Source organism: Trachypithecus francoisi, unplaced genomic scaffold, assembly GCF_009764315.1.
Source record: "Trachypithecus francoisi isolate TF-2019V2 unplaced genomic scaffold, Tfra_2.0 Lachesis_group3, whole genome shotgun sequence".
Lineage (NCBI taxonomy): Eukaryota > Metazoa > Chordata > Mammalia > Primates > Cercopithecidae > Trachypithecus > Trachypithecus francoisi.
This window is the reverse complement of record NW_022681468.1, coordinates 34,533,363-34,556,221: the sequence shown is the minus strand read 5'-3', so window position 1 is coordinate 34,556,221 and position 22,859 is coordinate 34,533,363. Positions and strand designations below refer to the sequence as shown.

Here is a 22,859-nt window from a genome sequence, read left to right as displayed (position 1 = left end):
CCCCTGGGCCAATTGTAAAGGTGATGCCCACTTTCAAGGTGGACAGAGACTGTTCTTGAAGCTTAGCCTCAACCATGGGTTTATATGATCGGTGGACCCCGCAGATCCATTCCCAATGCTGTATCTTCATAATAACCATGAAGTCCATCTGATAGCCATACAAGTGAGGTTTTAAAACCCAACAAACTAGACTCAAATGAAATCTGATGAGGGAATTTATGACTTGTTCTTCCTACCACCTTTGGTATCACTGACATAAAACTGAATGCGTGTGCTGAGGGTGCTTGTGTCATGGTGATAGACAAGGTAGGTGGTCCAGCCCATGGTATTGGTGGTTTACGGTCAGCCAGATCAGCACTGGGAAGTGCCTGTGAATTATGCAGCAATGGGAGGGGAGGGAGTAGGCAGTAAAGTTGTGCATTTCTGTGGATCCAAAGTTTTCCAAACCACCTGCAAGGCAGCAAATATGGGGGATGTTGTATGAATAAGTGAGAATTAGATAATACAATGTGTATGGAGCTCTTTAGTCCTTCAGAGAAAATGCTGTCTAAACAGATAGTGCTGGTATCAAAGATAATGATACAGTACCCTAATTTTAATACTCTGCTACCTACCTGCCAGCTGTTTCCCAGGGATGTGGTAAAGATGAATGGGCAAGATCTGGGAAAGTGCTTTGAAATCCTTGATTAAAGGCCCTCCAGGTAGATGTAGAATTTTAAATGTATTATATTACTGCCACTATTGTTATGCTTTCTTTTATCACCCCAGAGTTTCACCACCTCCTGTTTCAGGTGAACGAGTCTGCCTGACTCTTTCGTGACCTGAATGGCATTGGAAAGGTAGCAGCCCTGAGATGTGCCATATAAACAAACATGTTTTTAACTGAGGGGTCCAGAGGCTTTCCTGGCTGGCTCCTGTCGACTGGTGATGACCTCTCTATAAGTCTAGGCTTTTCCAAGCTTATTTTATTTCCTTCAATAGGACAGGACTACATAAATGTCCACCTGAAATGAGTATTGGCTACAAGCCATCTGTCCCTGAACAGAGGTGAAAAGCGGAAATCGGAGGAAGGGCAGACGTCTTCTGCAGGGGAAACACTCTGCCACTGCAGTCCGCCCAGGCAAAAGAGTAAAGGAGCCGGACTCAGGAGAATTCGCTGAAGCGAGGGCAGGGTGCAAAAGGAACTTGAGAAATTGGTACTGGGACCCAAAGATCAGATTCTGGCATTTCTGGGAAAAGAAATGGGCATGGGTGGGGGGGTTTATCTGTCAATAAAAGCAGGGCTAGAAAGAAGTAAATTCAGTTGCCACCTCTGGACATCCATGGAGAACTTCTCCTTATCCAAGGTTGAGGAGCCCTCCAGAGTACATATTGATACCACTGGTTCTCCCACACATACCTCCATGGAGATAAAAACAGGACCCTGGAAGGCCTGTCTGTGTTTAACTAACGGGTTTGAAACATGGAGATGAACTGCCCCACAATCCACCCTGTGAGAGACCAAAGAGCAGTGTTTGATAACAGAGAATGTTACCCTGAAAAGGCATTTGGCTTCCTTTGCACCTACAGTGCAAAGATGATCCCACTTCCAAACAGAAATCCTAAGACAGGATATGCAGTGATAAAAAAAATAAGGAAATGTTGTGGAAACTCAAGACCTCTTAAAGCGTACTCCTTCATCTGTAGTTCTTCCGCAGACTAGACCACAGAATTCAGAAAACACTTTACCTGGTCCCAAACCAACACCTACCAAACTTCTCACCCTCTTCTGACCCTGTCCTGGGAATTAAGAAAAAAAAATCATTTTATTGGTTGCTCCAGTTATAACTTAAACAGACAGACCATCATCAAATTAAGTGACATATATGACTGCTTATTGTATGCCAGTTACTGTGCTGTGTGGTTTTGCTTCCATAATCTCATTTAATCCTCTCAAAAACCCTGTGAGGTAGGTTTTATTATTGCACTCATCTTAAATTAAGGAAACTGAGGCTCATAGAGATTCGCTAATTTGTCAAAAGTTCTAAAACATAATGACTGCATCCAGACATCTCTGATTCTAAGGCCCAGGCTCTTAATCAGTAAATGATCAAATGAATAATGATTTTCATGGCATCTATCATCGGAAAGAACAATGGAGAATATGCTTAACCAAAGTCATAACCAAATAAATGAACTTGACAGCAGAGCCATGATTCCAGCCAAGGTGACTATTTTCATCCATGTTTTGAAGGCCAGGAAAAGGAGGTTAGACTTGTTTGGGAAGGGAAACAGGAGCTATCGAGGTGAACTTTTCCTAAGAGTAGCCCGATAATAGTGCTCCGGAGGGAGTAGTATATGCAAGAATAGAGTCAGGGAGACCAGTAAAGTGTGTCTCAGCATCCCTAGCACAAATCACACACTAAGCATTAAGATTGGCTCTGCAGTTAGAAAGGCCTGGGCTCAAATTCTGGCTCCACCACTTACTGGTATTCACTAATCATTCATTCATTCATTCAACAAATATATATTGGGTATTGTCTATGTGCCAGAGACTGTGCTGGGTGCTGGCAAAGAACACAGACAAGGTTTCTGCTCTCACGGAGCTTTTGTTCTGATGAAGGAAACACACCATTTATTGATAAACAAATAAATAAACAAGATAAAGGGAAACAGAATGATTTGATGGAGAGTAGCTGGAGGGCCAAGCAGACCGGGCAGACAAGGTGGTGGTGACATGTAAGCTGAGACATTTAAAAAGAACCTGGTCGTGAGACCATCTGGAGAAGGAAAGCTCCAGGCAGAGGAAGCAGGTAGTGCAGAGGCCCTGAGGCAGGAATGAGGACGAGACATTTGAGAAAACAAAACAAAGGCAGGCATGGCCAGGCAAAGAGGGTGGTGGAAAAGTAGTAGAAGGTGAGTAGGGGAGTGGGGACAGCAAGGTCAGGCTTTGCAGGTTTGATCAGCGGTTCTCACTGTGGTTCTGGAGCCAGCAGCATCAGTGTTACCTGGGAACTTGTTAGGAATGCAAATTCTCAAGCCCTACCCAGGCCTGCTGAGTCACAAACTCTGGGATGGGGCCCTGCATTGTGTTTTATCGAGCCCTCCAGATGATTCCGAGTATGCTCAAGTTTCAGAATTCCTCAGTTGGATTGTGCAGTTTCAATTTTAATTTTAAATGCAATGGGAACCTATGGAAGGTTTAAGTAGGGGAACAGTGAAAGAGATCAAATGAAGAGACTAAGAGGCAGAAATGAAGTCCACAGGCAAACAGCCCGGGCGGCGCCCTGAGCCTAGTTAAAGATCGACCCCGGACCTAACCGATTAAGGTTATCTATAGACTCCAGACATTGTAAGGACAAACGTTGTGAAAGTCTCTGTCCTGCTCTAATTACCAGTGTCTGCCACATATCTTAGTCCTGGGCCCAGTACACACAATCCTCTATTTTGTCCCAACGTCCTGAGCCCCATATGCCTGCCCGACACAAACACATTAAGAAAAACAACACCTGGGGAAGCTCCAATAAGGTTACAACCGTTTGTAAAAGCGCAGGAACCGATAAGAAGGCTGCTAAAAGCATAACTTCACATTAACATGTAAACCAATTGTAATGCTGTAGCCTAGAGAAATGCCTTGTTCCTCTGTAACCTGACAAGTCCTGTTTACCTCGAGCTATAAAAAGCAAGCGCACGCATTGTTCCAGGCCCTCTTGTATGTTGTGGAACGGAGGGACCAAGTTCGAACTTGCATTAAAGATCCTTGCCACTTGGCTTTGACTCTGGACTCTGGTGGTCTTCTTCGGGGAACAAACGGTCTGGGCATAACAACAGCATGTTACAATTTTCTTTAAAAACATTGTTTTTAAGCATTCCAGCTGAGGGGAGAATGGACCATAACAGGCTAAAAGAAATGGAAGCAGGGAGATAAATTACGTAGTTACTGCAAGAGGCCAGGTAAGAAGAGAAAGTGGTTTGAATAGGGTCATGTGGCAGAGAAGAGGGTTCCAAGCCAAGGGGGACCATGCTGACAAATAAGCGCATGCCATTCATGCAAGCTTGACAAGGCAGAAGGCAAGAGTGAGGGCCAGAGAAAACTGGGCAACACCTGTCCAGAGTATAGTTCAAAGGCAATGTCCTCAAAGAAGACACTCCACCCTCCTCCCATTTCCTCCCTATTGTCTAAAGATAAGAAACATATGTGGCCTATGGCAAACCTCGGGCAGGCACATGAGAGCTGAGCTCTTGCAAAGGGCAGGTACTTCCTTTGGTGAGAGAGAAGACAAGGAAGGGCCAGTGAGGAGTGAAAGAAGAGACGAACAGAGAGCCTGAAAGGCTGAGAGTGTTGTCTGGTTTCCTGAAAGGCTTAAGGGGTTAGCTCTGGAGGGTGAACTAAAAGCCCTAGTTATATTAGACACACACACGCACACACCACACACACACACACACACATACACACACATACACACAGTTGAAGGAGACCTGCAGTTTCCAAAAACAAGAGTTGTATTTTTTTGTTCACGTCATGACCCATAACAATCTCAAAAGAGAAACAGGCTCTTGTCTTCCTTGTTTAGGCTTAGGAGAACCTATAGTAAGTAAGTAGCAGCAGCAGAACTCAGACTCTGCTCTTTACCTGGTGTCATTCTGTCTATTACACCACAAGGCATCAGAGGACCACTAGAGTTGCCTCCCTAGGGTTAGGGTTATGCTGAGGTAAATGAAGTGAGTCAGCAAGAGCAGGATAGGAACCTGTCTTTATTTAACATTTTGATATTTTGTTTCTCATGAATTTGTTGCATTAATTCCAACTTTTAAAAATCGTTGCATTAACATATTATTGATCTTGATTACTGAGTTTTTAGGTATACGCTTAAATGTTGCACCTCTGACTTACTAGTCTCACCCTGGTCCCTGTCCTGGATCTATGCTTGTCTGTTCTATATCAGCCTCTTGCTTTGACCATAAGGATAACATCAGACCTTTAAGCATAAAGGAAATAGGATTTCTGTCTCCCTTCCACACCTTTGTGAAAATCTCAGCTTCTGCTTTTAAAGTCTATCTCCCAAGAAGTTTGCCTACTACATTCCTTCCAAGGTCACCAGGTTCTGTGAAACTAGCAGCAGGCTAGATTGTCACATTAGCACAAAGGATCCACTATTCCTGCAGCCGAGCTGGGACAAGCACTTAGGCCCACTGCCTCCATCCCTTCAGTAGCCTGGGTCCTACATTGTCTCCAAGTGGTATAAAACAAGAATTTCCCCTTTGACTGGGAGAAGAAGGGAAGAACTCTGAACTGGAAAACAAGTCATTTAGAATTCTCACAGGTGGAAATTTCTGACAATTCACACCCCAAATGGTGACAGTAGCTAACATGCAACTTGCAGGCTGTTCTGTCATCCAGTGCTGCTGCGCTGCACAACACCAGGGGGCAGCATTCTCATTGGCTTCTGTGTGCCTGAAGCCCAGTGCGGTTGTGCAATGCTGCAGCTCTGTTTTAGTGACATCCCTGATTGGTTCAGTCAAGAAAATGTCTATAGAATCAGCTAATCTCCCATGCAGTTAAATCTCTAATTGAAATATTTTCTCTGCTCAACCCAAGGACAGCAATCTTTCCTGGATTTGCTATTTACAAGGATCTCTAGAAATTATCCACCAGAAATATGGGCTTTCTCAGAGCTTGAGTGGACAGAGAATTAGGGTGGAAAGCAGGGCGTTTTGACTGCATTTGACGCAAGTCCTGAAAAGCCAGCTCCTCTCTCTTCCTAATCATTAGAAGGTTTTGCGTGGACCCAACATTTCATGTGTATAGAATACAAACTTCTCTCTTTTCTGCTTGGATCAAATTTGTTATCTCAAAATGAGGTTCCCAGCAGTGAGAGAAGACAAGACAGAGAGATCCAACATCTCTAAAGCCATGAGTCAGATAACCAGCCACTTGTTCTCTTCAGTGCTGGGAAAAGACACACTGTTAAATAAAATGATTTTATAGGTTCTTCTCACTGTCTTTCCAAGAAGGGGATTTGTCAACTTCAGGGCACAGCAATCATTTATTCCCAGACCATTGGCATGCATATACACACACACACACACACACACACACATATATACACACACATATATTTACTTCTCTTGACTTAGAAAAAAGAGAGAGTTGGAGTTGTGAATATTCCTGTCTCCCCCACCCCAGCCGCCTTGAAGTGAGTCAGGACAAACTTGGGGCCCAAATGGAACTGTAAGTAACTGAGTCACATGCAGAGATGAAACCTTCACAGGCCCACTGATATGAAGGTTGAAGATTAAATTCCCTTTTGAGAATAACTGGGTAATACTCATATAGAGGCTACTTGCAAGAAGGCCAGATCCTCCCTCTAATGTATAGAGCAATGTTCCTAACCCTCAGCCCACTCCATCATACCCCCACTCACGTGAATACACGCATAAGCAGTAATATAAAGCACTTCCCACCATAGGGCAGCAAAGAAGGAGGGAAATCTTTATTACGGAAGGGAGGAAGGAAGGAAGGAAAGAAGGAAGGAAGGAAGGAAGGAAGGAAGGAACGAAGGAAGGACTGATTCTTGGGGTGAGCAGAGGAATGACATGTTTAGGGCATAATGAAGAGAATTGAAGTGCAGAGTTTGTGTGGAAAGTTTTGAAAAAATCAGGTGGCAGGCCAGGCGTGGTGGCTCATGCCTGTAATCCCAGCACTTTGGGAGGCAGGGCAGAGTAAATGTCTGCATTTCTGGACAGTAAGATTCCAGCCTGAGCGGGGCACAGTGGGTCACCTCTGTAATCCCAACACTTTGGGAGGCCAAGGCGGGTGGATCACCTGAGGTCAGGAGTTTGAGACTAGCCGGGCCACCATGGCAAAACCCCGTCTCGACTAAAAATACAAAAATTAGCTGGGTGTGATGGCGCATGCCTGTAATCCCAGCTACTTGGGAGGCTGAGGCAAGAGATTCATCTGAGCCTGGGAGGCAGAGGTTGCAGTGAGTCAAGATCAGGCTACTGCACTTCAGCCTGGGTGACAGAGCTTTCTTTCTTTTTTTTCTCTCACAAAAGAAAGAAAAGAAAAGAAAGGAAAAGAAAAGAAAAGAAAGGAAAAGATCAGGTTGCAGAGATGGATGGATGGATGGACAGATGGATGGACATTACAGAGAGTTTCCAGTTCTTAGGATGAAGGATTAAGTCTTTATTCTCTAAGAAAGGAAGGGGAGAATAAAATTTTGTGATTTTAAAATCTTTTCTACCCTGTAGAGCTACCAGACAAGGCATGACAATCTTCAAAAAGAAAAAGGCATCTACTTGAAAAGACTAATGTCCAAAAAATTAGAAATTCCCTCATTTTGCCCTGGTCTTTGGGAAACAGAGCGAATGATCCCTTTGAGGTTTTTGGCACTGCCTTGCCTCTGATCATACCTGAATCCTAGGTCCATAATCATCCAGTTACCTCAGATGTTTCTTTCCCTCTTGCCACAGGTAACACGCTCTCCAGGCACTGGGAAAGTGGGTAATTAGGAGAGCAGAGGGGTACCCATGGGTTGTGATGCCCAGTTATAAACCCAGACATTTCAGAATTAACAGAATGAGCATTAAGTCCTCAAATATGTGGGTCTACATCCATAAACATGTCCAGCAGTCAGGTCTTTACGGTCAGTAGAGACAAAATATTCCTACACTTTCCCTAGGGGAAGCCACGTCCTCAGTAGGTTATCTCTGATGAGTCCAGCTAGTCACAGGTATGTAGAAGCTGCATGCAGTAGAAGGCTCAAAGGAGGGTCCAGAATAGATACCAAAGCAAAAGGGGAGTCTGTGCACGCCCTCACACACACCCTGAAACACTTTTCCTGTTCACAGAATAGATGGTGCAGGCTAGTCCCAAGAGATCATTTAGCTCAGGTTCCTGCCTCCATAAAATCAATAAGCCTTCCATATTAGTTGTCTGTTGCTGTGTAGCAAATTGTCAGAAACATAGAGGCTTAAAGCAATATCCATTTATTATCTCGCAGTTCTGTATCTCAGAAGTCCAGGCAGGCTTGACTGGATTCTCTGTCCAAGGTCTCGCAAGGCTGAAACCAAGGTGTCGGCCAGGCTGGGATCTTATCTGGAGGCTCTGAGGAAATATACGCTTCCAAGCTCATTCAGGCCAACAGCAGAATCCCGTCTCTTGTGGCTTGAAGTCAGAGGTCCCCATTTCCTTGCTGGCTGTCATCCAGGGGCCTCTCTTGGCACCTAGAGGCTGCCTATGTTCCTGTTCACAAGACACCCTTCATCTTCAAACCAAAGCAGCATGTTGAATCTTCCTTGTGGCTCGCATCTTTCTGGCTTTCCCTTCTTCTTTAGCCAGAGAAAGTTCTTTGCTTTTAAGGGCTCATGCAATTCAATCAGGCCCGCCTGGATGATGTCCCTATTTTAAAGGTAACTGTGATACCATATAACATTTCAGGAGTGATACCTCAGCATATTCACACATTCCAGGGATTAGGGCAGAACATCTTTAGGGGACCATTTTAGAAACTCTGCCTCCCCACTCACCCATAATCCTTTTAAAAGCCAAATCTTGAAGCCTTTTTTTCCCCAAAGACTTTTTTGAATAAGCACATTTTTGCCTCGCTTCATCAGACACTTAGCCACTTTGAGCAAACACTAGCATGTGGTAAAATAAGTTGTAAATCAATCAGAACTATTCTTTCCCACCACAATCTTTCTCAAACACATTGGGAGAATCTGACAGTGTCGGTGGTGTACCAGAGCAGACTCCTACCAGCTCGCAAGAGCTGACTTAAATGTTTAGTAATTGCACACATTGGTTGTTAAACTATTAGTAGCTGCTAGACGCAAAATCTTTAGAGCCGCACTGTGTGAATTCAAATCCCAGCTCTGTCACTTATTTAGTTATAACCTTAAGCAAATCTCTTAACTTTTCTGGTCCTCTGGTTCTTCATGTGTGGGAATGGGGATAAAAATAGCACCTACCTCATAGGTCATTATGAATATTAAATGAGATAATATGTGCAGAGAAAATAGTACCTGGCCTGGCCTTTACCTATGTCACAGGTTAGTTGTGAGGATTAAATTACTTAATATAAGCAAAATGCTTAGAGCTCTGCCTAGCACAAAATAAGCACTACATAAATATTAGTAAGTTAATTTTAAAGGTGGTTTCTAGATCTCTCATCACCCTAGTCACCCTACTCTGGATGTACTCCAAAGTCCCTCTCAAGATGTAGTGTCTGAATTGACCTAATTAGTCAATTAGGTCAATTCAGCGTTTGGCTGAAATGCTAGACTTTGACTCCAGCCCCTCATCCTTGACTGGCACTAGCATTCAAGCTGCTGCTCCTCTTTCCCCAGGTCTTTAACAGAGACAGAAAGACTTCTCCAAGGGATCTTTTGGTCATGGGCCAGCAGCATCCGCACAGGCTGGGGCCTTGTTAGAAAGGCAGGCTGTCAGGCCCCACCCCAGATCAGAATCCGCACATTAACAAGATGCCCGGGTGATTCATGTGCACATGAAAGTTTGAGAAGCACAGCTTTCAGGGCCAGATGACACACTTATTTTAAAGAGAACACCGATTAGAGACCTTAAGCCTTCTCATGGAACAGGGGCCTTACCCTCAGACCTTGGGAGAGGGGTCAGGGAAATGTCAGTGTTGGGTTGTTGGTGGCAGGCAGCGGTGGGGGGTTCAGTCCACGTTCAAAGAGCCAGAAACCTGGCAGGAGAATAGATGGGGCAGGGACACCCAATGGGGAAGATAAAGAAAACTACAAGAAGAACTCAGCACAGAGATGTGAGGCTTCTGAAAGCTCCCATAGAAAGGCTCACAGCTCCTCACCTGCTCGGTCCGGCTGCCCCAGGTCAAGGCAGCTCTGTGAGCGTTAGCTGGCTTGGAGCAGCAAGGATACATTTAGAAGTGATGAAAGGGAACCCTTCTTGACAGGGTAAAGACTCATTCAGTAGAAATCAGGCAGGAAGAGGTCACAGAGTCAGAAGCCCAGCCTGTACTCAGAGATTATTTCTGGCATGGGAGGGCCGAAGGGTTAGCAGGCCACCTACTCAAGATACATTACAGAGGCAGATCCACTTATTACCTGCCTGTGCTGCTGGGATTTCAGTGCAGAAATCTGTGCCTCCTCACTGTGGCTGCAGCTTGGGAATGATATCCAGAGCTTACCCACCCACATAAGAAATAAGCTGTAGGTGTAATAGGAGGACATGGGCTAAAATCCCAGCTCAGCTACTTAATAGCTGTGCGAATGAGCAAGTTACTTAACCTCTTTGAGCATCTGTTTTCTCTTCTTTAAAATGGAAGTAATAATAATTGGCCAGGCCCAGTGGCTCACACCTATAATCCTAGCACTTTGGAAGGCCGAGGCCAGTGGATTGCTCGAGCCCAAGAGTTTGAGACCATCCTGGGAAACATGGTAATACCCCATCTCTAGAAAAAATCCAAAACTTTGCCAGGCGTGGTGGCAGGTACCTGTAGTCCTAGCTACTCAGGAGGCTGAGGTGGGAAGATCATCTGAGCCCAGGAGGTTGAGGCTGTGGTGAGCCAGATTATGCCACTGCAGTATAGCCTGGGAGACAGAGTGAGACTATGTCTCAAATATAAATAAATAAAATAAAATGTAAGTAATAATAATATCTATGTTAATACAGTAGAAGTGAGAATGAAATAAGAGGCCGGGCATGGTGACTTACATCTGTAATCCCAGCACTTTGGGAAGTCAAAGTGAGAGGATCACTTGAGCCTAGGAGTTCAAGACCAGCCTGGGCAACGTAGTGAGGTCCCATCTCTACCAATAATAATTTTTTAAAAATTAGCTGGGCTGGTGGCATGCACCTGTGGCCCCACATACTCAAGCAGGAGGACACCCTAAGCACAGAAGGTTGAGGCTGCAGTGAGTCATGATCACACCATTGCACTCCAGCCTGGGTGACAGAGTGAGACCCTGTCTAAATAAATAAATAGATAAATAAATAAATAAATAAGAAGAATGAAATAAGAAAGTTCTTCTCATGGTTCTCTTGATGGTGAACACAATGTAAACATATGTATTATCTTAGAATTCTTCCTTCCTGTATAAAGAAGGCCTCCTCCAATGTATTAATCATCCATTCAACTAATAAATGCTGTCTACTCCCATTTTCACTCTAAAAGAACTCAATGGCTAAGGAGAACCCTTCCTCTTTGCAGTACCCTGAGGATCAGAGGACTGATTTGAATGTCCTCAATGCAAAGGACTATTTTAAAAGGCCAGCCAGGCAGCCCAGACATGCATTTCCTAATCGTCTGCAGGTTGTTTGATAGAAGGTCTCCTGGGAGCAGCTTTCCCCAGCAGCTCAGCCAGGTCTGTTCTGGGAACACTGTGTGCTTTGGCACCTCCCTCAGCAGAAAGCTTGGAGGAGAGGCAGGTGCAGGTCCTGGAGCCTCTGACAGCATTACTGGCTCTAGGAGTAGCTGCTCAGGATAATCTGTCCCCAAGACCATTAAGTAACTGCCACTATGCTGAAAGAAGAACTGGAAATAGGGAGCCCCCAAAAAAATGGAAAACCCTCACTTGAACCAGTAAGTTATATCCTGGGTTGCTGTTGGAGAGATCTTCCTTGGAGTAGACAAATGTGGTATGTTAAGTAAACTGGGGGTCTAGGTTTTATGATACTGGGTCTGCAGCTTCTTTGTCACACTGAGAATCCTCAGGCATTCCATGAAAGTAGCCTTCAAAATATTTTTGTGTCTATTGACATATTTTTACTGCAAAAAGATGAGTAGATTCATTTTATGAAGTCTCAGGTGTGTTAGAAATTCACTGTGAGTCACTCAGCAAGTCATGATTGAGGGCGTTCTGTATGCCAGGCACTGTGCTGGGCATTAGGACTACTATAGCAAGTCAGATAGACAAGAACTCGCTTGATCTTGGACGTAAGCAGAGTGGGGTCTGGTTAGTCCCTGAAGGGGAGACTGCCTGGAGATACTGGATGCTGCAGGCTTTTAAAAAAAAGACAAGTTCTCTGCACTTGCAAAGCTTACGTCCTAACTTAGTAACTAACTAACTTCAGGTTGTGTTGAAGGCCCGAAAGTGGTAGAGCTGGGAGTCCTCTAGATAAGGTAGCCATGGAAGGTCTCTCCGAAGAGGTGATGTTTACTCAGAGACCCAAAGGATCAGGATAAGCGCAGACCCTGGTGAAGAGTGTCCCAGGCAGAGGGAATAACAAGGGGATTACCCTTAGTTGGGAAAGGGCTTGATTTGAGGACTGGGAAGACCAGTGCGTCTGGGGCACACAAGCAAGAGGAGGACGTTATGAATGAGGTCTGAGAGGTCAGCAGTGACTGGATCATACAAGCTTCCATAGGCCATGGTCAGGGTTCTGTATGTGCTACAATTACAGGATGCATGATAGGACCTGGGTTGCATTTTTAATAGTTAACCCTGGCTATAATGTGGGGAAGGGATTGAATACAGAGGGCAAAGGCAAGAACAGGAAAATCTCTTAGGAGGCTATTGCAAAGTCCAAGGGAGAGGCGATGGTGTTTTTTTTTTTTTTTTTTAGTGTTTGTTTTGTTTTGTTTTGTTTTGTTTTGAGAAGGAGTCTCACTCTGTCGCTTAGGCTGGAGTGCAGTGGCACAGTCTCAGCTCACTCAACCTCTGCCTCCTGGGTTCAAGCAATTCTCCTGCCTCAGCCTCCCAAGTAGCTGGGATTACAGGCATGCGTCACCATGCCTGGCTAATTTTTGTATTTTTAGTAGAGACAGAGTTTCGCCATGTTGATCAGGCTGGTCTTGAGCTCCTGACCTCAGGCGATCTACCTGCCTTAGCCTCCCAAAACACTGGGATTACAGGCGGGAGGCACTGTGCCTGGCCAGGAGATGGTGTTTTGATCTAGGTCTTAAAGGCAGAAGGAAGGGTGGTAGTAAATTAACTGTGCTGGGGAAGAGAGGGAGGCATGAGGGCAAGGAAAGAATGAGGGGTGATTCCAGGTTTAGGGACTTGGCAATTTGTTAGATGATGGTGCCATTGACAGAAATGGGAAAGAACAAGTTTGGAAAGAAAACTCAAGATCTGGCTGGTGACTCGTATTAAACTTAAAGCCTCATTTGTGACTTGAGCAGAAGTGAGAACTTTCTCCAGTGTTCAAGAGCTGGAAGGGATTTTCCTAGCCTCCAGGCAAGGTAATACCATAAGTCCCAACAGTGATGCCCTTCCTGGGAATGATCTCAATGGGAGAATCCTATACCCTGCCTCCTCCATTCATTCCTTGCTCCAATGATGGTTCCAGCTGGCTAACCTGACTTACTCTTGCCACTAGTTAACACCTGTCCTCATTTCTCTTGTCCCCACATGAGATGTCAATGGCATCTCTTGTCCCCACCTAAGATGTCAATCCAAATAGCACAAGTCATGCTATGTCACATGACATGTTGCCTGTCCAGCCCAGAGCTCGTTGCTGATAGGGGCATGGGCTAGATTTTGAGAGAATATGGGGGTTGCTCTCTGTTACCACGCTTAACATTCCAAACCCCTGTAATAGTCCATTTAGGATTTATCATACTGTTTTATCCAAACCTTTCATGACCTGATTTCTATTTCCAGCTTGACACCTCTTGGTTCACCAACTGTACTTATTGAGCTCCCCTAGTTTTCTGACTTAATGGCTGAATATGATAAGCTTTCCTTACATATTACTCTCAAACCACCAAACTGGGATTGTTGTTACTCTTAGTGATAATGGTTGCTATTTGTGAAACTTTTGATAGGGAACACAAAACCTGCCCAGCAATTCATGTAAATTATTTCATTTAAGAACACCACAAAGTAGGTGCTATTATTCGACCTTACACATGAGACTTGAAGAACTTTAGAGCATTGCCCAAGGTCACCCAGCTAGTGAGGGGTGGAGGTGGGATTTGAATCTGGGTCATCTGTCTCCATTACCTGGAAGAAGGAAGGCCAAAGCATCATGGCCTTTCATAAGTCGAAGAGCCACACTTTCTATGGTGGCGAGCCACGTTTGTCCATGACTGGGGTGGGTGTGGCAAGTGTTGAGGGTTTGGAGTCCGTGTGGTGGGGTGGTGGGGGCCAGGTGTCTTGGTAACTGCTGTTGCATTCACTTCAGGATCAAAGGACCAGATCTGATTCTGCAGGATCAACAGTGTGTACACTAGAGGCTCCGTAGACATCCAAAGGTCTAATGGTGACTTAGGGAAGCTCAGGAGGGCAAGGAGGTTGTCCCCGTTTAGAATGTAAAGATTCCTATTTTATGAAAAAAGAATAAAAGGAGTTGCTGAAGGCCTCAGTCTCCTCCAACAAGGCCAGGTCACGGGGTAGCAGAGTCTGAAAGGGTGTGCAGACCCATAGCCACTGCCCAGGGCTCCTGCTCAGGCCTCCTCACTCCCACAACTGAGGGGAGACCCAGCTCCACACCCACACACCTAGCAGTGTCTCACACCCACCGGGAGAGGTCTAAACATCTTCCCTGGGAACTGGTCCCAAAATGTCCCTGCAGTAAGCAACCATCTGGAGAGGCCCAGGGCTACATCTGTTTTTAAAGCTCCAATAAATAAATAAACAAAGGAAGAAAGAAGGAAGAAGAAATGCAGAACAGGGTGATTAAAATGGGCATATATTTTCAAATGTTTATATTAACAAAATAATGCCTTTTAACATGAAAAGCAATATAATTGTACTAGGCACAGGATCATTGTAGGACTGAGAAAGGAATCGTAATTCTGAGAGCCCTAGAGTTAATGTGATCCAGCCGGCGCATCCCTGTGACTGCAGAAGCCTGTTTGGAGACAGTGTCAGCAGCTTTCGAGGCCCGCTGTGAATTGCCAGAATGTGCGACATGAGCCAAATCCACCACCCCCCCGCCCCACCAACCCTCCTGCCAGCTCCCCTGGGATAGTCACTGCCATACAGAAAAAGAGAAGTTCTACTATTTCTGGGCAAGATTTCCACAAACCAGTTTGTCCCTTTCTGCTGTTATGAAATAAACCATTTGGATCAATGTCAGCTGATTGCAAAAGTCAAAAAAATTTCCCTTGTCCCAAAAGCAAGGCGGATAAGGAAGCAAACATAAGAGGACCTTCATGGCCGAGCCTTTATGTGTATGTTATTTCATTACTCTCACAACTGCCCTGGGATGCTGTAAGCGTGATTCATCCTGTTTGTTTATCAGTTAAATTATTTGTTCAAGATGACGCAGCATATCCAGGATTAGAACTCAGAGCCCTGGCCTGTGAAGCTTGAGCTCTTTCTTTTCAGTCTTCAAATATGATCACACCATGAAGCAGCACAAAGCACGGGAGGAGCCCAGTGAGGCTGGAGGGGTCCACAGGCAGCCACTCTCCTCCGTGCCCCTATGGTGTTGGGGCAAACTTGGACCTTTCTGAATCTTTTAACTGTTTCCTTCTCTTCCTGTTTTTGTCTCCTGACTGACTTGTCCCACACTCTACTCCTTGCTTATGATACTTATTTTTCCATCCACAGCAAAACAATTCACATCAAGGTAATTGATGATGAGGCGTATGAGAAAAACAAGAATTACTTCATTGAGATGATGGGCCCCCGCATGGTGGATATGAGTTTTCAGAAAGGTGTAGTACCCTGTCCTCCACACTAACGCTAACATTCTTCTCTCCTCTTCTGTTTCTTCCTCTCCAAACCATTTGACTCCTCCTCCTCTTGTCTTCCACTTCTCTGGTTCCTTTTCCTTTGTCTCCTCTCTTGCTCTCTCTTCTGCTCTCTTTTCACTCTCCCTCTCCTCTGTCCTCTCTCTGCCCCCAGCTCTGTCCTAACACCTGCCAGCCTGACACATGGCATCCATACAAGGAATGCTCAAGACCAGTGGTAATTTTTCTGGGATGAGGAAATGAGTATGGGGAAAGAAAGAGTCAAAATGCTGGGAGTGTCATGTGCAACTCTTGGCTTCTGAATGGCTGGGTGTCTGGGGGGAAAGGGGACCAGATAGCCCAGCACCAGGCAGAAGAGCAGCACTGAGAAACAGGCTCTCAACACAGATTTCCACGGGGCAGTTATTCTCAGGGCTAAGCTTACAATCCCAGGAAGTTGAGAATCAATGGATTTGGATTATAGTTCATTCCCCTCCCAAAAGCAGGCTTTAGGAGCCACCTTATCTGCTGTGTTGCTACTATTAAGACTTATTTCTCCTCCTGACCTTGAGTAAGCTGAAAGTACAAGTTTGAGTTCCAGATCTAGGTCAAATACCCATTTATCTTCCTCTGTGTTTCCTATTAAGAACACCCAGGTGTGGGGGCGGAGAGTTACAATAGTGGTGGAGATCATCCTGACCCAAATGGAAGCTTCCCCAAAAGTCCAGGGGGCTTCTCAGAGCGGATGGAACCTTTGCCTTCTACTTCAATGACCCCATACATCCCATGGCCTCCAATAGGCAAGTCAGGAAGTCCTTTCCTGAATAGATCATACTGTGGAGCAGGGAGCTGCCAGTACTGAGGGCAATGTTCCTTCCCCTTCCAAGCCATCCCTCATGCCCTCCAGTCTATGCCTGTGGTCACAGACCACCCCAATCCCATCCCACAGCAGAGTTCCTGCAGCAGAAAAACAGGCTCACACCTTGTAGACAGCCCTGGGGTCCCATATCTAGGGCCAACAGAAATATTCCCCAAAAATGCCTCTTGACAATCCATGAGCTTTGTCTTTTGTCCGCTGAGCAAGGTATAAAAAGATGTCGAAAGAAGTACCCAAAAAGGTAATAAAAATGTACAGTCGTGCATCACTTAACAATAAGGATACATTCTGAGGACCATGTCCTTAAGCAATTTTGTCGTTGTGAGCACGTTATAGAGTGTACTTTCACTAACCTAGATGGTATAGCCTACGACACACCTGCACTCTGTGGGCCTATTGCTCCTAGGCTACAAATCTGTACAGCATGTACCTGTACTAAATATTGCAGGCAACTGGAGCACAATGGTATTTGTGAATCTAAACATATCTAGACATAGAAAACGTATAGTAAAAATATGGTAGTATATAGCCTTATGGAACCACTATTGTGGATGTGGTCTCTCATTGAGTGAAACGTTTTTATGTGGCATGTGATTGTACTTGTAAAGTACACACTCCACAAACGCACAGCAAGTCCTGTGCCTTACAAACTCCCTTGGGTCAGTCTACTACATTATAAATGGCAAAGCCAAGCACATCCACAGAAGGTAGCAGGAACATCAGAGGATCTGAAGAGACATTTAGGTAAATGCCCTTTACCCTTTAGAGCATTTAGTTCTTAGGCCTCCCCTCCCCCAGTCTCCCCCCTGCCCCAAAAAAGAAGAAAAAGAAAAACAAAGCAGAAAATTACAATTCTGGCTCACTAGTAGGACCTGCTGGCCACCATTGTGATTCCATGAAGGACCAGAAGAAACCACATAGGAAGAACCAGGCCCAAAAGGCAACTTCTCCAATGACAAAGAGCCAGTCTTTGGAGGGGAGTGAATTTCAAGGAACCTTTTCTTCCCTGGGTGATTTGTTTTTAAAAGATGCTATGTTTTGTTGAGATACCCAGAGATTAACAGAAACTTCCATCACCTTGTGCCCCAGATCCATGATAATTCACATTGAGGAAGCTAGTTTGGGGACACATCACCCCTAAGTGATAGAAGCCCAAAGGTGATTTAGAATTTGATGATTTACATCGTTTTCTTCACATTTTCCCAGAAGTGCATCAGCTGTAAATAGTAAAGGATTCCTATGTCATATTGGGGTTAATATATATTTATTTTAGTTCCCACCACTGAAGCCCTATGAGATAAAGAATGAGAAGATCACACAATTCTACCTCCCTTTCTTCTCTCTCTCTCTCTCTCTCTCTATCTCTCTGTTTCCCTCCTCTCTTCCTCTCTCTGGTTTCCCTTCCTCATAAATACTTTTCTTTTAAAATTTTCTTTCTGAAACTCACAATGGAAGTGAGTATAGACACAAAGAAGGGACACAAACCCTGGGTTCTGCTGACATATTTCCTGTTGTGGGAAGACCCTGGGTCATTCCCAGTGGGTCAGTAGTTTACCTGTTGCCCAGAGAAATGCCACTGTTACCATGTGACACCCGGTGGAATGTGCTGCCCGACTCACTTCCTACTAACTGTTGGCAAGGTCTAAAATGACTGCACACCATTACCCGCCTTCTGCCTTCTCATCCCCTCCTGTCCTTCTGGCTCCCTTCCTTTGCCCACCTTTCCTTGCCTCCTGGCTCCCTGCCCCTCTCACCCATAAGAACAACTATGACCAAGGAGACAAGAAAAGCTAAGACCATTTATTACCTGAGAACAACACAATCCACCATGGTCCTGTCGAAAGCCACCTTGGTGGGACTGGACTGCATGTGCCAGGAATGATGGGGAATGATTTTAAAGGCTGTGCTCCAGGTGACCAACCAATCTACCGACCCAGTCGACACACTCTCTCTCTTGTTGTCCCTACAGGAAAACCATAAGGGTTAAAATAGTAGATGAGGAGGAATACGAAAGGCAAGAGAATTTCTTCATTGCCCTTGGTGAACCGAAATGGATGGAACGTGGAATATCAGGTGTGAGATTCTTTAAAAACAAAACAACAACAAAAAAATAAAAATTAAAAATTAAAACAAACTGAAAAACAACAAGAAGAAAGAAAAAGCAACTATATTTTTGTCTCCCTCCTTTTCTTCCCTTCTCCTCCTTTCTCTTTTTGACCAATGGATTTTTTTATTCTTTTCCCTCCTGTATTCTCGCTCTCACCCTGTTTCGGTATCATCTCTGCCTTCTTAGCCTTAGCTTATTCCAAATTCCTCCTTTCCCGCCTTCTGGGCAGCACTGCAGCCTCAATGCCTCATTACCCTAATGAGTTATTCCCCTGTTTTGCTACAATTTTACAATTATTCAATTGCCATGGGCCCCTGCACTCACCACCACTCCACCCCTACACTGTAATCTGTAAATGTGAAAATTCCTTGGTGGGTGGGGAGGAGAAGAAAAAGAAAGGAATGTGATGCGGTGCATGCCTGTCCCCCTCCCTGCCTTCCTCCCCTGTCCCCCCTCCCCCACTCTTTAGCCTGGATTGAATGTGGGAGGGTCTGGGATGGGGGTTGGGGCCTGGGTTGCAATGATGCTTTGACAGGTTTCTGCTGCATTCCCCAACTTCCTTTGAATGCTTGGCAGGTTATTCACTTGTGGAGTGGCCCATAGGCCCCTCTGCCCTTCGAGGAGGTAAGTGTATTGTCTGACTGTTTCACAGTTGGGCAGACCGTGGCATGGGAAAGTGTACCAATTGTCAGAGGCCACGGCTTCTGAGAGCTCTCGGAGAGAGAGTTGACTTCTGAAGTAATCATGCAATCTGGAATCCTGAGCTATTCTTCCTCCTCGGGGCATCCCACCCCATCCCATTCTCTGTTTGTTTCTAGCCCAAGGTTAAGTACCTTATTCAGGCTACTTTGGGACAATGCAACCTCTAAAGCAGAAAATTGAGAGTTCCCGAAGGGAAGGAAGTAGTTCCAGGTATGAAAATTCCCGTAGCCAGGGGCTCCAGAAAAAGACTGACATTGGGTAGGCCTGGAGTGTTGACTTGTGGCTTTTCCAACAGAAGATACTATAAATGATGCAGTTGGTGCTGATCCCTGAAAGACAGGTATTGGAAAGTTCACAGATGTCTGCCTTTGTTTGGCATCTGCAAGTGAGCATATCGCCCAGATCCCAAGATAGCCCTCACCCCACACTAGAGAAGTGGCTTCATCTCCTGCTTTCCTTAGGACATACTTCTGAGAATACCTGCCAGGGGCTCTTCCCTCAGGGGCTGATTATGTTGCAACCAGGGTAGATATAAGGAAGGATTTCTTCCCTTGAAGAAAATGATTAGAAGCCACTGCTTTGAATGTGTTGGAGACATAGATGTGGGAATAGGTTAGGGTGCTCCTGGGAAATAGCAAGAGGACATTCATACTCCCATTCAGGAGAGATATGCTGCTGGGAGCCTCCTAGCAAATGGAGCAGTGAAATCCACCTGTTTGTCAAAAAGGGGTGATCATACTGCAACTAGTTCATATTCATGTGACGAAGAGCAGCATAAAACTTTCCACACGAGGACGGATCTAAGAGATTCAGCAACAACATTCCCAAAGGATCCTCTACAGGCCTTTTCAGTGTGATCGGTCAGTTCTCACTGTCTGCTGGGGACTCTCCTGCAGAGCTGACCACTTCTGTGCCTGCACTGGTTTGGACATACCTGATGCTCTAGGGGCAGAACTCTTCTCCATCTTCCATTGCTGGTTCTCTTCTCAGCTGCTCAATAAAATGTTGCCCTCAGCCTGACTACCAAAGAGTGCTGGAAGAAAGAAATTATCTCTGGTTCCATTGTTTTCCACATTGTATTCTTGCCTGACTTCCAGTTCCTGCCACCAATAATATTCTCAGAGGTTGATTCAGTACTTGTCCTACCTCATTGCCACCTCCCTTAAGCATTTATTCCACATATTCATAATTGGTCGGAAGCAGCAGATACCCAAGGCCAACTGTAAGTCACTTTCATCACTTTCCACAGTCCAAACTACTTAGATGCAAATGAAAGCAGCACAAAGGATTGTACAGCGTACAGGAAGGAAGGCAGTGGCTCCAGACAAGAGGAAGAGTTGGAAGTCCATATATTCCTTTATTCCACCAGTAAAGAGGGTCTTCTTTTATGCCTCCCTTAAAAACCTCTACCAACAGTAAGACAGAGAGTGACCCAAGGTAAGTCTTCAGGAGACCTAAATAAATGCAAATGTCTATGGTTAATCCCCATTTGAGGACATCTTCCTGTTTTGCACTGGATTCTTTGTCCAAGGAAATGTTGGCAACACCCTGGTGGAGGGAGTAGGTGAGAAGACAAGGATTTCAGCAAGCTGTCTGTGTAATGTGCCTCTAGATCTCCCCAGTGACCGAGATGCCAAGATGAACAGTGCCAACAAGAACTGTGTCAATTTCCCAGCTGCCTATTTTATTGTCTACATTTTCTAGGGGGTTAATTTCCAGTTTCTTCAGTCCTTCCCGTATTTTGACATTAGACCATAAGGTGAAAGGTCATAAAACCTGATTGTCTAGACTCAGAAGCAAATGGAAACCCATCCAAATTTCCAGAATTCCCCGCTGTTCTCAGAGTGAGAGACAGAACAGTGGAAATTGCTTTTCATTATCACTACTGCATGGGAGAGTCTGAAACATTCAGAATGGCATAGTCTCTGCATGGTCAAAATGACAATTGCATTAAAAAATGAAAGACTGGTTTTGAAATAGGAGGACTCTATTTTTGGCAAACAAAACAGACTTCGGAGTTGAGATCAAAAGCTCTGGATGAGCTGGGGGTTGGAAAAAAGGGAAGGAAAAAAGGGAGACTGAATAGGAAACACAGTTGCTCTGGAGTCTAGAAGTGGACTTCTGAGAGCAACACTGAGCAACATAATCAAAACTGTTGGGCCTGGGCCTGGACATTGGAAGCCTTGGGGTGGAAAGAAAAGCTCTCTCTCTCTCTCTCTCGAGAATGGGACCTGTTTGGTCCTCCTTTTTCCACATCCATGGGCTCATCTTGACAAGCTGCCCAGATGCTTCCTAATTACTCACCATGCTACGCTCTTTCCAGCTTGTCCCTGGAGTGTCTGAGCAGGAATAAATGACTCTCACCTGACCTGGGAGATCAATACAGGGGAAAGTTCAGCTCCAGCTTCTCTCATGAGCAGCAGCAGGAAAAACACCCTCGAGGTATTGTGTCAGTCAAAGCTGGCCTACCCAGATCTCACTGACCCATCTATAACTGCTAAGCAGATAGTCTTGGATTCATGGAGACAATGACCAGAGAATGATGGAATTCCAGCGGACTGCAGGCCTTCTCACTACTCTAGGAATGGGCCAGATGTTCGGTGGCATGTATGAGTGAAAACCAGGGCATCAGGGACCTTTCTGGAAGAGCTGCCTTTGACCCACCTGTGTTCATTTGTGTGCTGGGATCTCTGATCTCCCCTGGAACTTGGGGGCCAGGAGGAGCTCTTCCATGAAAACTCCTGGAAGGAGCAGAATAAACAAGCTCTTGCTTATCTATCTATCGATCTGTCTGTCTATCTATCTATCTGTCTATCTATCTATCTATCTATCTATTCATCCATCTGCCTATCTGTATTTATCTATCTCAATGTAGTGAGGAAAATCATTGATCCATTAACCTTTGGAATTCTACATGAGAGATACCTAAAAAAGTGAACTGCCTTGTTTATGTATCATGCAGACTCTGGATCCACATATGTCTTAGTGGCTATGAATATAGGGTGATTGATCACAGGCCTGAGTTGCATTCCTGCAGATTCTTAGAAAAAAAAGAAAAATTCACAGACATGTCCCCCCTGGTTCCCCCACAACACACACTCCTTCCTCAGCAATCTCTATTAGTCACCAACTACACCACGAATATGTGGCAAGCTCTTCCCAGACCTTTATCTGAGAGCCAAGGAGTGAGGCGCTGTACTAAGATACCATAGAAATGAAAATGTGGTGTGTCACAAGAGTTTCCTTAATTCTTAGATCTTAAACTCTAAGAGGGTTCAGCATAAGTACAAATTCAAGGCTAGAGACAACCTGTATTGGATGTGTCTTTAACTCAGTTTCCCAGTCCACGTAGGAACCTTGCATTTGTCATCTCCCATCTGTGTATAGCTGTTGGTATGACTGTTTCTCTGTTCCAGAATACCTGGACTCTGATTTAGCCTGTCCTTTCTGAAACAGAAAGATCACCCAACCAGAGATGCAGCACCATGAGATCTATGGAAAAGACAGTTGCCAAAATAGACAGCAAACAGCCAAACTTAATTGAACACTACCACATGCAGGGACTTTGCTTAGCAGAGGTGATACA

At 45.0% G+C, this 22,859-nt stretch overlaps 1 protein-coding gene across 6 annotated transcripts in view; it reads left to right on the top strand.

The window, feature by feature from the left end:
* The window catches only part of SLC8A3 (solute carrier family 8 member A3), a 142,883-nt gene that overhangs the window by 107,625 nt on the left and 12,399 nt on the right, over positions 1-22,859 (top strand). For 3 of the 6 annotated variants that reach the window (XM_033187576.1, XM_033187579.1, XM_033187575.1), the window contains exon 3: positions 15,466-15,572. The exons of 1 other annotated variant lie outside the window; for it this stretch is intronic. In XM_033187576.1, the coding sequence (XP_033043467.1) occupies positions 15,466-15,572 (107 nt within the window). Of the gene's footprint in view, positions 1-15,465; positions 15,573-18,433; positions 18,538-22,859 lie in introns of all 6 variants that reach the window. 2 more of the 6 variants (XM_033187578.1, XM_033187580.1) reach the window with 1 other exon arrangement.